Source organism: Scyliorhinus canicula, chromosome 11, assembly GCF_902713615.1.
Source record: "Scyliorhinus canicula chromosome 11, sScyCan1.1, whole genome shotgun sequence".
Lineage (NCBI taxonomy): Eukaryota > Metazoa > Chordata > Chondrichthyes > Carcharhiniformes > Scyliorhinidae > Scyliorhinus > Scyliorhinus canicula.
In genome coordinates this window covers 123,627,073-123,641,064 of record NC_052156.1, presented here as the reverse complement: position 1 = coordinate 123,641,064, position 13,992 = coordinate 123,627,073, and the positions used below count along the sequence as shown (strand labels likewise).

At 46.0% G+C, this 13,992-nt stretch overlaps 1 protein-coding gene across 1 annotated transcript in view; it reads right to left on the bottom strand.

Annotated features, from left to right (window-relative positions):
- Positions 1-3,414: 3,414 nt before the first annotated feature.
- LOC119973347 (laminin subunit beta-4-like) overlaps positions 3,415-13,992 on the bottom strand; it is a 163,850-nt gene continuing 153,272 nt past the window's right edge. Inside the window, 3 exon segments of the mRNA XM_038811282.1 lie at positions 3,415-3,833; positions 5,646-5,796; positions 10,728-10,904. Of these exon segments, the coding sequence (XP_038667210.1) occupies positions 3,694-3,833; positions 5,646-5,796; positions 10,728-10,904 (468 nt within the window). The 3' untranslated portion in view covers positions 3,415-3,693.

The following is a 13,992-nucleotide window of genomic DNA, read 5'->3' as shown; positions in this document are numbered from 1 at the left end:
TCGAGCAGAAAATTATAGCTAAGTTCCGCACACATGAGTGCGACCTCACCTGGGACCTGGGATTCATGTTGCATTACATTCATCCCCCACCATCTGGCATGGGCTTGCGAAATCCTACCAACTGTCCTGGCTTGAGACAATTTGCACCTCTTTAACCTGGGGTTACCCCTATCTCTGGATCTGTAAAGACTTAATTACCTGCAAATGCTCGCATTCTGAGCATTGTCTGGCATCTTTGAATTTGTCTATATACATGTTTCTGGAACATACTCTTCATTCGCCTGAGGAAGGAGCAGTGCTCCGAAACTAGTGTTTGAAACAAACATGTTGGACTTTAACTTGGTGTTCTAAGACTTCTTACTGTGATAATTTAGAGACAGTGGATGGGGGAGGGATTGTGGTGAGGGAGAGCTGGGTGTTGACAATATACATGTGAAAACTGATGCTGTGTTTCTGAATGGTGTTGCTCAGGGGCAGCATGTAGATGGGAAGTCAGAGGCGGTTGAGGGATACTAGAAATAATGGTGTGGGGACAAGAGGGGAAGCCATGTAGCTGACTATGGCTTCAGATTAGATAGGTAGGAATAGAAGCAAATGAAATCTTGGGCAGCACAGTAGCATAAGTGGCTGGCTCTGTGGTTTCACAGGGTCCCAGGTTCGATTCCCTGCTGGGTCACTGTCTGTGGGGAGTCTGAACGTTCTCCCTGTGTGTGCGTGGGTTTCCTCCGGGTGCTCCGGTTTCCTCCCACAGTCCAAAGACGTGCAGGTTAGGTGGATTGGCCATGATAAATTGCCCTTAGTGACCAAAAAAGGTTAGGAGGGGTTATTGGGTTATGGGGATAGGGTGGAAGTGAGGGCTCAAGTGGGTCAGTGCAGACACAATGGGCCAAATGGTCTACTTCTGCACTGTATGTTCTATGTTCTAAATGTAGTTCACCCAGCTGGGTAATGGTAGCTGTTGGAAGAGAATGGTGCGGTTAAACATATCAAAGTTGCAGACAAGTTAAAGAGGTCAAGGAGGGATAGTTTACCTTTGCTGCAGTCACATGGGATGCCACTTTGTGACTTTGATAAGAGCAGTTTTGATATTGAGGCAGTGGGGGAAACCTAGAACATAGAACAGTACAGCACAGAACAGGCCCTTCGGCCCTCGATGTTGTGCCGAGCAATGATCACCCTACTCAAACCCACGTATCCACCCTATACCCGTAACCCAACAACCCCCCCATTAACCTTACACTACGGGCAATTTAGCATGGCCAATCCACCTAACTCGCACATCTTTGGACTGTGGGAGGAAACCGGAGCACCCGGAGGAAACCCACGCACACACGGGGAGGACGTGCAGACTCCGCACAGACAGTGACCCAGCCGGGAATCGAACCTGGGACCCTGGAGCTGTGAAGCATTGATGCTAACCACCATGCTACCGTGAGGCCCCATAATGAATATATTCTGCAAACCTGATTGGAGAGATTTAAGCATGGAAAGTTGGACATGGATTTTGGAGGAGACAAATTGCTTAAGGGGTTTGGAGAGGAAAAGATTAGAGATGAGGCGGCAGGGCAGCACGTTGGCACAGTGGTTAGCATTGCTGCCTACGGCGGTGAGGACCCGGGTTCGAATCCCGGCCCTGGGTCACTGTCCATGTGGAGTTTGCACATTCTCCCCGTGTCTCCGTGGGTTTCGCCCCCACAACCCAAAAGATGTGCAGGATAGGTGGATTGGTCACGCTAAACTGCCCCTTAATTGGAAAAGAAAATAATTGGCGATATTCTGGGACAGTGATTTTTTTTTTTTGGAACAGTACAGCACAGAACAGGCCCTTCGGCCCTCGATGTTGTGCCGAGCAATGATCACCCTACTCAAGCCCACGTATACCTATCCCAGTAACGCAACAACCCCCCATTAACCTTATTTTTTAGGACACTAAGGGCAATTTAGCCTGGCCAATCCACCTAACCCGCACATCTTTGGACTGTGGGAGGAAACCGGAGCACCCGGAGGAAACCCACGCACACACGGGGAGGCTGTGCAGACTCCGCACAGACAGTGACCCAGCCGGGAATCGAACCTGGGACCCTGGAGCTGTGAAGCATTTATGCTAACCACCATGCTACCGTGCTGCCCATACGATGTCAGCGTGATTCAGCTGGAAAAAAAATCTATGTCCCGTTTCTTGGCGGTGGCAGCGGCGAGGAACACCCCATTATTCAACTGCACTTTGCACTTTTTTTGGCCTCGGAGAGTTTCTCTCTGCCGAGGCCATGATGGCAAGATTTGAAAGGCTGCCGCAGGATGATCCGTGATTAGTTACAGTGCTTTACCCAGTCTTCAACTAGCTATAGCAGTGAATGCTAAACCGATTCGCTGAAATATCTCTTCCAAAATATCCCTGCATCCTTCTGATTTAAGTGAATGGAGATGAAGGCTGTACCTGAGAGAACCTCCAGAGTGAGTAAGTGAGAGCGAGCAATGTTTTACCGTGGATGATGGCATCAAAGGTAGAGATAATGATGTGGTTGTGTTATGGGCCAAGGTTTAGAGAACCCCAAAGTGTATCATGGAGTTCACCTGACCCACAACGTTTATTAGATTGTGGTATGGGGAGCACACGGCCCACTCTACAAGTGTGATGCAACAGAGATCTAAAGTACTTTTAAAACAAAACAATGTTTATTCTATGAATGCAGTTAACATTTTATAAACACAGAGTCAACATCTTAGCAACTATCAACTCAAATATTCCCCCACAGAATATAATACTCTATAAGTAACCCGTAATCTTTCCTAGCAACATCCATTTAAAAAAAAATAAAAATTTAGAGTGCCCAAATCATTTTTTCCAATTAAGGGGCAATTTAGCGTGACCAATCTACCTATCCTGCACATCTTTGGGTTGTGGGGGTGAAACCCACGCAAACACGGGGAGAATGTGCAAACTCCACACGGACAGTGACCCAGGGCCGGGATTCGAACCTGGGTCCTCAGCGCCATAGGCAGCAATGCTAACCACTGTGCCACCGTGCTGCCCCCTAGCAACATCCATAAGACAAATACCCTCTTTAACAAAGACAGCAGATTTAAATTCTCTACTGAGAGCAGGTATCACTTTTAAATTAGCAAGTGATCTGAAGACATTCTTTTCATGCAGCGAGAGATCAACATTACACCTTGTTTGGCTGGATGCAGCTTCAACTCTGAAAATGAACTAAACACACACTGTAGCTGCCAGCTCAAAAATGAAAGTAAAAGTAAAGAGATAGCCCAGCTCCTCCCACACTCTGACATCACTGCAGCTATTTGATAAACACCCATTTCTTAAAGGTATTCTCACATGACACTAGGGAGCGGTTTCTTCTTGTGACTCAGCATATGGTGGATTGGCAAAGATATGTAATTAAATACTCGCAGTTGTGCTCAAAATCATTGTTTTTATTACAATTTTCAAAATGCAAACTAGTCATTTTGAATGAATAAGCATGGAGGCAATATAAATCAGCTCAGTTTATATTAAAAAATTGAAGGTGATTTGACTGTGGACAGCAAAACATAATACTAACTTTACAAACTATCACGCTTCTACATTGCTAGCATTAAAAAATATATACACTTTATATGGATGCAAAATTTTAATTTTAAAAGTTACAAAGAATAAGTGATAATATTAAGGTACAACAAGGTTGGAGTTTCCTATGATTGACAGTCAGTGTAGAAGCTGACCTTGTCCTCAAATTCCTTTCTAATAGCGGTCACATTTTGTTCGAGACTAGACAAATAATCTGTCGTCTCCATTATTTTCTTATTCCCGTCTTGTATCTTCTTCTCCAGGTCTGTAAGTGCAGAAAACAAAATCAGCTATCATTACATCACTATTTACAATAGGTGGGGGGGGGGGGGGGGGGGGGATTTCAGATGGTGCCTGCATCGTTGCATCAGGATAGCTGGAATCTTTGGAAATCCTGTACATCCAATTTTGTGTGTTGTTCTTACTTTTATGATTAGTTAATGAGGTTTAATAAACGTGCTGTGAAAGCCTCAATCATCTACTGAAGACACTTTTACATTATGCTCTCAGCACTGCCTGCATCATTCCACACAACAGCTTAGAAAGACCCTGAGGGAAGGAGCAAATACAGCTGTAATTTGACAGAACAATGGGATTCCCAGAAATAGTGAGCAGTTCTGCAGCAATCAAAATGCATCTTGCAGACGTACAATTTACCCCTCATTTAGCCTGAGCTTCTCCAGACCCTGTCATTCAGGGTCCATTCTTCATCTAGGAATCCTTACACTTAGGTAGTTAACTCTTTTGAAGCCCTCTGCCTGGATCAATGGCTCCTTATCTTCTGCTTTAAGAAACAAAATGGCCAACTATCCCAATCAACTGGCGCGAAAATTGGCGTTCGCATGCTTTTTAAAGCTCATTTGATTCGATTCAAACTTTATGTGTGGTGGGAAGCTTCTAGTCATGGTGAACAATCATGAACAGTCAAATGTAGGTTGGAACTGCTGCCAGTAACTGCTAGTTTGACCATCTTCAACCTGCTAGCATGTTGTAGGGTGTTGGTTACAGTTCAATAGGTCTGAAGAAGTCCTCATAGTCGTGTGAAGATTAACTGACTAAGAACTTCAAATATACAGTAAAGGGTGCAAGCTCGGAGCTGCCCCCATGCTTGATAGTACACATGACTCTGTCCAACACTAAGATGACCCTGGGTGTGGGTCATGTGCTCTCCTACATCACTATGTGGATGGTACTGTACTCAGTCCCGCATTAACTGTACGGGGGCAATTCTCCGAGCCCCGCGCCGGGCTGGAGAATCGGAGCAACCGCGCCACGATGCCCCGACGCTGGCGTGCGATTCTCCGAGATGCGGAGAATCGATGCCATTTGAGCCGGCGCGTTTGGCGTGGCGCTGGCTGCTGAAATTGGCGGGGCCACCGATTCTCCGGCCCGGATGGGCCGAATGGCCGCTCCAACACGACAGCGTCCTGCCGGCTCTGTCACCCTGGGCGGCCTGTGGGGGGGGGGGGGGGGGGGGGGGGTGTGGAGAGAGAGGGGTCTCCTTCACCGGGGGGGCCTCCGATGCAGTCTGCCCACGTACCGCCGTGGCTGGCCTCTGAACACCAACCCCATGTTGGCGTAAGAAGTTCCCGCGCATGCGCAGGATGGCATGTTTTTTACGCGGCCCCATCCCTGCAAATCGCACCTCGCCCCTGCCAGTCCCACGGAGGCCCCAGAATAGGGGTCTGGGAACGGGCGCCGACGCCGGAGTAAAACACTCCAGTTTTTACTCCGGCGTCGGCACTTAGACTCCCGTTGGGAGAATCCCGCCCTACATGTGCCAGATGCTTACACTACAATGAGAGACTTTTTTCTACAGGAATCCTTGGGATGTGGGCCTTGCTGGCAAGGCTAGCACCTACTGTCCATCCCTAGTTGTGCGAGTAGAAGATGGCTGAAAATTCTAACTACGTTGGTGTCAATTGAACTCTCAGCAAAGCCCATGTTGTACATTTCCACAGCTTATGCCATATTTTTTCCCAAAAATCATGATTATTAAATTAATAAAACAACTGCACAACAATGAAGAGGCTGGACTCCACACCAATCAAACATATATCCCACCCTATTTCTGTACCTGTAACTCGTTTTAGTTTATCTTCCAGGTCTTTTGCCAGGTCAGCAGCCTCTTGTTGTAATTGTTCTGCTTTTTGTTTTCCATCATCTGGAATTTCTTGCACATTGATTTTGCTTAACTTTGTGTAAGCTTCGTTCATTTTTTGAAAGTCCTTCAGTGATGAAAGCATAAAATTATCTTCAAACAAATCAGGTAATATAAGCAACAGAGAGAAAAAAAATCTGTTTAACTGTGAAAACAAAATACGTTAATTGATAAAACAGGTTTTAATGGTTTAAAAATGTAGAACAATAGAACTTAAGGTCACTTAGGCTCCAGCCAGCTTAAAATGGCCGTGCGAGTCCTCTGGTCGAGCAATCTGAAGTCAATTTGGCAGTTCTGTTCTCTATTCATTTCAAAAAATAAATTTAGAGTGTCCAATTCTTTTTTTTCCAATTAAGGGGAAATTTAGTGTGGCCAATTCACCTAACCTGCATATCTTTTTCGGTTGTGGGGGTGAGACCCACGCAGACATGGGGAGAAAGTGCAAACTCCACACAGACAGTGAACCGGGACCCAGATCGAACCCGAGTCCTCAGCGCCGTGAAGCAGCAGTACTAACCACTGCGCCACCATGCCACCCATCTGTTCTCTATTCATCCCCTTATATTCACCTTCCTATCAAATATTTCCTCCTTTTTTGTCCCAAAGATGCAATGGTCTCTCTGATTATTACCCCTTTGCTGTTCATATGGCATTATCTCCATGATATTGTGGCCCTCTCCATTATGAGCAAGACCCCTAAACCTTTGATTCCTGATCCACTGAACAAGTCCAGATCTGGTTTATTATACTTCTTTTCCCAAATAAATACTTGGCTTGGCTGGCCACTTGTGTGGAGGACCAAGGTTGGTTAAATTCCTTTGGAGAGCTGGTCTTATTATGGTTGGTTAACATATCACCTCATACAAAAGGTAGATACTATAGCACATGACTGGGGCCAGAGTGACAATCTCACTAGTTTTGATAACCTAGAGGAGTGGAGGAGGAATTTCCCGATATTTCCCCCACAAATTGACCTGTGTTTTTACCTGTTTTCACCTCTTTCAGGGCAATCACATGTTTTTGGATGGTGAGGGGAGGGTATTGTGATACACTTTGATATTAGCCAGACCCAAAATGAATGGCAGAAGGATTAACATTGGGGACTGGATCTCCAGTCTGTCACCAACCACCATTTTTACAACAGTGGACAACATGTTGTGCATATGTCCTGCTTTGGAGAGAGTGGGCACTTTATTCCAATATTTATATCACATGTTTCCATGGTAGTTGGCAGCATTATTTAAGTTGTACAGCCAATGTGCAGGTTTTGGGAAACCTAGACGCTAAAAGGAGATGGGAGCAGCCCTTTGCAGAAGATAAGTGTTTCCCTGTTGTTGTTTTTTAAAATTTTTTTTTTTTTTTAATAAATTTAGATTACCCAATTATTTTTTCCAATTAAGGGGCAATTTAGCGTGGCCAATCCACCTACTCTGCACATTTTTGGGTTATGGGGGCGAAACCCACGCAGACACGGGGAGAATGTGCAAACTCCACACGGACAGTGACCCAGGGCCGGGATCGAACCTGGGACCTCAGCACCGTGAGGCAGCTGTGTTAACCACTAGGCCACCGTGCTGCCCATCCCTGTTGTTGTTATTGGAATGTTTTGGCTTTTTCTCACCATTGTCTCTCTTCGCTGCCAGGATTGACCAAATGCACCAAACTGGTTCCCACGGCAACCCCGTGCCCCACGCGAGCCAATGCCCAATCTTCCACTCTCTCCCGATTGTCAGAGACTAACCTTCCTGATCTCCAAACATTATTCTTCACCGATTGCTGGGACTGGTCCCCAGTTCTGGGCCCCGACCCAGACTTTTTCATATAATTTCACATCATTTTCTTTCACTAGCTTTCCTTTGACATCAACTGCACACAATCACGTTGCCGTCATTTGGTGTCAATTGTTCTCAGTTGCAATCATTTTGTCATTATTTTATATCACCTTCCCTCAGAAGCAATTCTCTGCCTATCATTCGATTATATTTTCACTCTAGCAATCATTTTCACTCTCAGCCATACTTGCTACATCATGGCCATCAATTGCCATCCTGCAGGGTGGCATGGTAGCACAGTAGTTAGTGATGTTGCTTCACAACGCCAGGGACCCGGGTTCGATTCCGGGCTTGGGCTACTGTCTGTGTGGAGTCTGCATGTTCTCCCCGTGTCTGTGTGGGTTTCCTCCGGGTGGTCCGGTTTCTTCCCGCAAGTCGCAAAATACATGCTTGTTACTTAATTTGGACATTCTGAATTCTCCCTCTGTGAGAACAGGTGCCGGACTAGGGGACTTTCACAGTAACTTCATTGCAGTGTTAATGGAAACCTACTTGTGATGCTAAAAAAGGTTATTATTATGCAATGGTTACAACAAAATATCACTATATATTGTTATGGGCCAGGGTTTAGAGAACACCAAAGTATATCATGGAGTTCACCTGACCTACAACTTTTAATAGATTTTGGTTATGAGGAGTACAAGGGCCCACTTTCCAGGTGTTATGTAACAGAGATCTTAAGTATTTTTAAACAAAACAATGTTTATTCTATGAATCCAGGTAGCGTTTTATAAACACACAGAAAATATCTCATCAACTACCAACACAAATACCCCCCCAAAGATACAGTACTCAATAGGTAACCCTTAATAACTTTCCTAACAACATCCATAAGCCAAACACCCTGGGCGAGATTCTCCGCAAATGCGGAGAGTCGTAAAGGCTGCCATGAAACTGGCCGTGTTTCACGGCAGCCTTCACGCCCGTTCCTGGGACCCGATTCTACCCCCCCATCGGGGCTAGGAGCGGGACCCCAGGAATCACGGCGTCGCGGCCTTAACGACCGTCGTTAAGGCCGCACGCCAAGATGACGTGCGGCTGGCGTCTGTATGACAGCAGCCACGCACGCGCAGGTTGGAGCTGGCTCCAACCCGCGGGTGACGTCATCACGCCATTGACGGAACCCGCGCATGCATGGTTCCGCATTTCTCCACCGCCGCCCGACATGATGTGGCGGCTTGATCTTATCGGGCGGTGGAGGGGAAATAGTGCGTCCCTTTTGGACGCAGGCCCGACGATCGGTGGGCACCGATCGCGGGCCTGTCCCCTCCCGAGCACAACGGTGGTGCTCCCGCCCCAAACGGGCCTCTGGATGCCCCAAACGGGCATCCAGCACCCATTTCTACGACGGCAGCAAGCAGGTGTGTTTGCTGCCGTGAAAAAAAGGGCGTAAAAGCCCGGCTGCTCGGCCCATCGGCTGCGGAGAATCGCCGCTCGTCGTAAAAAACAGCGAGCGGCGATTCGTGATGTGGGTGGGGGGTGGGGGGGGGGGAGAATAGCAGGAGGGCGCAAAAAATGTCGGGAGGCCCTCCCGCTATTCTTCCAACCGGCCTGGGCAGCGGTGAATTGCGCCCCCTTTTTTCTACAGAACAGTAGGTTTGAATTCCTTACTGAAAACAGGAATTACTTTGAAGTTACCAAGTGGTCTGGAGACATTCTTTAGCATGCAGAGAGAGAGACCAAAAATACACCTTCTTTGTTTGAATGTAGCTCCCAACTGAAAACAAAACCAAAAAACCCAGAGCCACGAAGCAGCTTCCAGCTCAAAGCCAAAGTAAAAGACAGAATCACAGCCCAGCTCCACCCACATAATGACATCACTGCAGCCATTTGATAAAACACACTTTTCTTAAAGGGACCCTCATATGACAATATATAGCCAACATTTTCATAAGTCCCAGCTGATTATGTACGCAGTGTTTAGGGTTCCCCCCCACAACACCCACAACTGCACGCTCCCTCCTCTTTTACCCCTTCTCACCCATCACACTCCTTATCGTGTCCCAAAACCCTCTTATTGTCCCCCTCCCCTTCTTTTACCGCTTCCCTGCCCATCCCCTCTTTCCCTCCCCTGTTCCCCTGCACTATTCCCCTACCCCTTCCCTCCTCCTCTCCCTTCCTTCCCAACCCCTCCTTTTCCCCCTCTCTTTTCCCTCCCTTTCCTTGAAAGCAAAAATGGCGTTAACTATTCAGGTAAGGCTGGTTTATCTGCCCAGCAGTCAGCCGGTCTATTGGTCTAATTTATTATATGGTAAACAGAAGAAAAAGATGGTAGCCTCCTGTGTGAACTCAGTCAGTATTTCCATGTGTCCGGGATTTCTGACTTCTTTGCCCCAATGGTTATCATACATCTCTGCATTTTGTATATTGTGCCAATCACCTTGAACGCCGTAGGGAGGAGCCAAGCGTAAACAGTGGAAGGATAGCACAGAATACAGATCATCCCACCCACCCACCTCATCAAGCACCGCCTGCCAAACCTGTGGCAGAGTCTGTGGATTCAGGATAGAACTATTCAGCCACCGCAGAACTCGTCTCCCCGGAGTGCAAGCAAGTCATCCTCGACACTGAGGGACTGCCCAAGAAGAAGAGATTTTGTGAACTGGGGTCAAGGCATCACATTTATGTGTGCAACTAGTTGGATAGACCCGTGATTGTTTGTATGTGTGAAATTTAGCTTTCCATTCATAGTGCAATATAACTCTGTGGAAATTGAATGACTGAGGAAAATGTGATTCTCATTGGTCTGGTTTGAACCAAGGCCCCAGAAGTGAAAATAAAATGTTCTGACCTGTTGTACCACGTGGATTTTGCATCAAGAATTGTTGATTGTTGGTAGTTTCCTGACACACCAACTAGTAGTTATGATAACAAGCATCATAATATTTTAAATTTTTACTCACAGTATTACATATTACCTACAGAATGTAAAAATGCCGCGTGGCCCATTAAGTCCATGCTGGTGTATATGCTCCACACACACCTACCGCTCTTCTTCACCTAACCTGATCAACGTTTCTTATTGTTCCTTTTCCTCTCATGTGTCTATCTAGCTTCCCGTTAAATACATCATAGTGGGTCACCGCAACTACTCCATGTAGGAATCATGAGTAGCTAGTAAAGCAATTGCACGATACTTTCAGAAATACAAGATTAAAATAATTACTTGTTCAGCTTCCTCAGCGTGAGTCTTTGCTTCACTCGCTTGCTTCTTTACCATTTTAGATACATTCTTGTTGTTACTGATCTTGTTTTCCAAGTCTTCAACTTGATTTTGTAACTTTGTAACACTGTTCATTAAATCCATCAGTTTGTCAAAACTTGACTTGATTTTCCTGTCAGCCTGTCAAGAGGAGGTTAAAATATGAAAGCCTGAATGTTGTAAGTCAAGGAAAATGACAAGTTATTGATCCTTTATTTGCTGGCATTACGTTTTGATCTTGTAAGACATCCAAATTAAAAAGGGTGTATGACAATGCCAGGGTGGATATTCAAAAGAAAATCATCCGTCGTATGGGACATTTGGAAGGGAAATAAAAGTATCTGAAATGCTAAGAAAGGCCTTGACCAAATACTGACAGGTCACTTGAAGGTTAAATGATCATGGACTTTAATAACACAAAAGGTAGGGGCAGCACGGTGGCACGGTGGTTAGCATTGCTGCCTACGGCACTGAGGACCCGGGTTCGAATCCTGGCTCTGGGTCACTGTCCGTGTGAAGTTTGCACATTCTCCCCGTGTCTGCGTGGGTTTCACCCCCACAACCCAAAAGATGTGCAGGATAGGTGGATTGGCCACGCTAAATTGCCCCTTAATTGGAAAAAATAATTGGGTACTCTAAATTTCTAAAAAAAACAACCACAAAAAGTAAAAACATCATATAGAAAGGGAGAAAGTGATTATAAATGGAAAATGAATATTTTGCAGGATGAAGGAGCAACAAATACTAAATGAATATTTTGCTTTGGTTTTCAAAGAAGAGTATGGAAGAGGAAGTGGAGCAATGTAGGCGAAGGATATGTGCACTTGGATAGGTTGAGGATAACTACAAATGAGGAATACTGAAAGAAAATGGTGCAACTTAAATTGGAAAGGACATTGTAGAATTCTGGGAGAGAAGAAATAGTTGTTAATCAATTGAGTAGGAGCTCCCCCGGTGAGGGGTGAGGGGGTCCAGGGGACTCTCATCACCTGTAATATAAAGGCCAGCCAGGTGTGAAACCGACACCTCAGACCCGGCTGGGATCTGAAGTCTTGTACTTACTATTACTTCATAATGAATCTGGTTTCTTTTATCCACTTACCTTGGACTTGTCTGCGGTGACTAAAGCACTCTTGCCTGTGAGTTAGAAGGATGTGGGTTCAAGTTCCCCTCCAGAATTTGAGTTGGAAAACCAAGGATAACACTCCAATGAAGTATTGAAGGAGTGCTGTATGGTTGGAGGTGCTGCCTTTTGGGAGAGGCTCTAAACTAACACTCCATCTGTCCTTTCAATTGCCAGTAAAAGATCCTTTGACGCCATTTCAAAGAAGAGCAGGTGGGTTTGGCATTCTGTCTGATGTTAGGACCACTATAAGAGGGTAATAGACTCCTTCCTGAGGTCCCCAGAATCACAGATTCTAGTTTTCAGCCAATTTGATTCCCTCCATGTGATATCAAGAACTGGCTGAAAGCACTGATACTGAAAAGGCAATGGGCCCTGACAATATTCTGGCAATAGTACAGAAGACCTGCGCTCCGGAACTTGCCATGCCCCTAGCCAAGCTGTTCACTACAGCTACAACATTGGCATCTACCCAGCAATGTGGGAAATGGTCCAATTGTGTCCTGTCCACAAAAAGCAGGACAAATTACCACCGCACCAATCTACTCTCAATTATCAGTAAAGTGTTTAATGGATTCCGTGACAGTGCTACCAAGCAGAATTTACTCAGCAATAACCTGCTCACTGATCCCCAGTTGTGATCCACCAAGTCCATTCAGCTTCTGCCCTCATTTACAGCCTTAATTCAAACATGGACAAAAACAGCTGAGGAAGGTGAAAGTGACTGTCCTTGATATCAAGGCAGCTGTGTGGTGTCAAGGAGTCTGAGCAAAACTGGAGTTAATGGGAATTAGGTAGAGAGATCTCAACTCGTTGCAGTCATATATAGCACAAAGGAAGGTGGTTGTGGTTGGTTGGAAGTGAATCTTTTCAGTCCCGAGTTTCCGCAGGAGTTCCTCAGGGTACTGTCTTAGGCCCAACCATCTTCAGTTGCTTCATCAATGACCTTCCCTCCATCAGAAGTCAGCTTGTTTTTTGATTATTGCAAAATATTCAGCACCAGATACTGAAGCATTTTGTATCTATATGCAGCAAAACATGGACACTCTTCAGGCTTGGCTGATAGGTGGTAAGTAACACTCATGCCACACAAATGCCAGGCAATGGCCACCTCCAACAAGAGAGAATCTAACCAACGCCCCTTGACATTCAATAACATTACCATCACTGAATCCCTCCACAGTCAACTCACTGGGGGTTGCCATTGACTAGAAACTGAACTGAATCAGCCATATAAACACTGTGGCTACAAGAGCAGGTCAGAGTTGAGGTATTTTGCAGCATGGAACTCACCTCCTGACTCCACAAAGCTTGTCCACATCTACAAGGTCAGGAGTGTGACGGAATACTTTCCACTTGCCTGGAAGAGTGCAGCTCCACCAACACTTGAGAAGCTTGACACCATCCAGAACAAAGTAACCCATCTGATTGGCGCCCACATCCACCATCTTAAACAATCACTCCTGCCACCGCTGATGCATAGTGGTAGCACAACGTACCAGATATACTGCAGCAACTCAGCAAGTCTCCTTTAAAAAAAAAATTTAGATCACCCGATAATTTTTTCCAATTAAGGGGCAATTTAGCGTCGCCAATCCACCTACTCTGCACATTTTTGGGTTGTGGGGTGAAACCCACGCAGGCACGGGGAGAATGTGCAAACTCCACACAGACAGTGACCCAGAGAGGGGGTCGAACCTGGGACCTCAGCGCCGTGAGGCAGCTGTGCTAACCACTGCGCCACCGTGCTGCCCTCAGCAAGACTCCTTTGACAGCAGCTTCCAAACGTCGAATCTCGACCACCAGAAGATCATAGGCAGAAAATACTAGGGATCTCCACCACCTGCAACTTTCCACCAAGCCACACACCATCCTGACTTGGAACTCGATGACCGTTCCTTAACTGTCACTGAGGCAGAAGAAAAGGATTGTTTTGGGGTTAATCACCCAGGTAGAGTGGTTGTGATAGTTGAATCCTTGTTTGCAGGAACAAAGCTTATTGGGAGAGTTGGAGACGAAATAATCACCAGTGGATGACTTGCAACTGGAGATTCATTCAAGTATGCTCAGAAGATTGGTGAAGGGGACTTTGTTTAAAAGGACTCT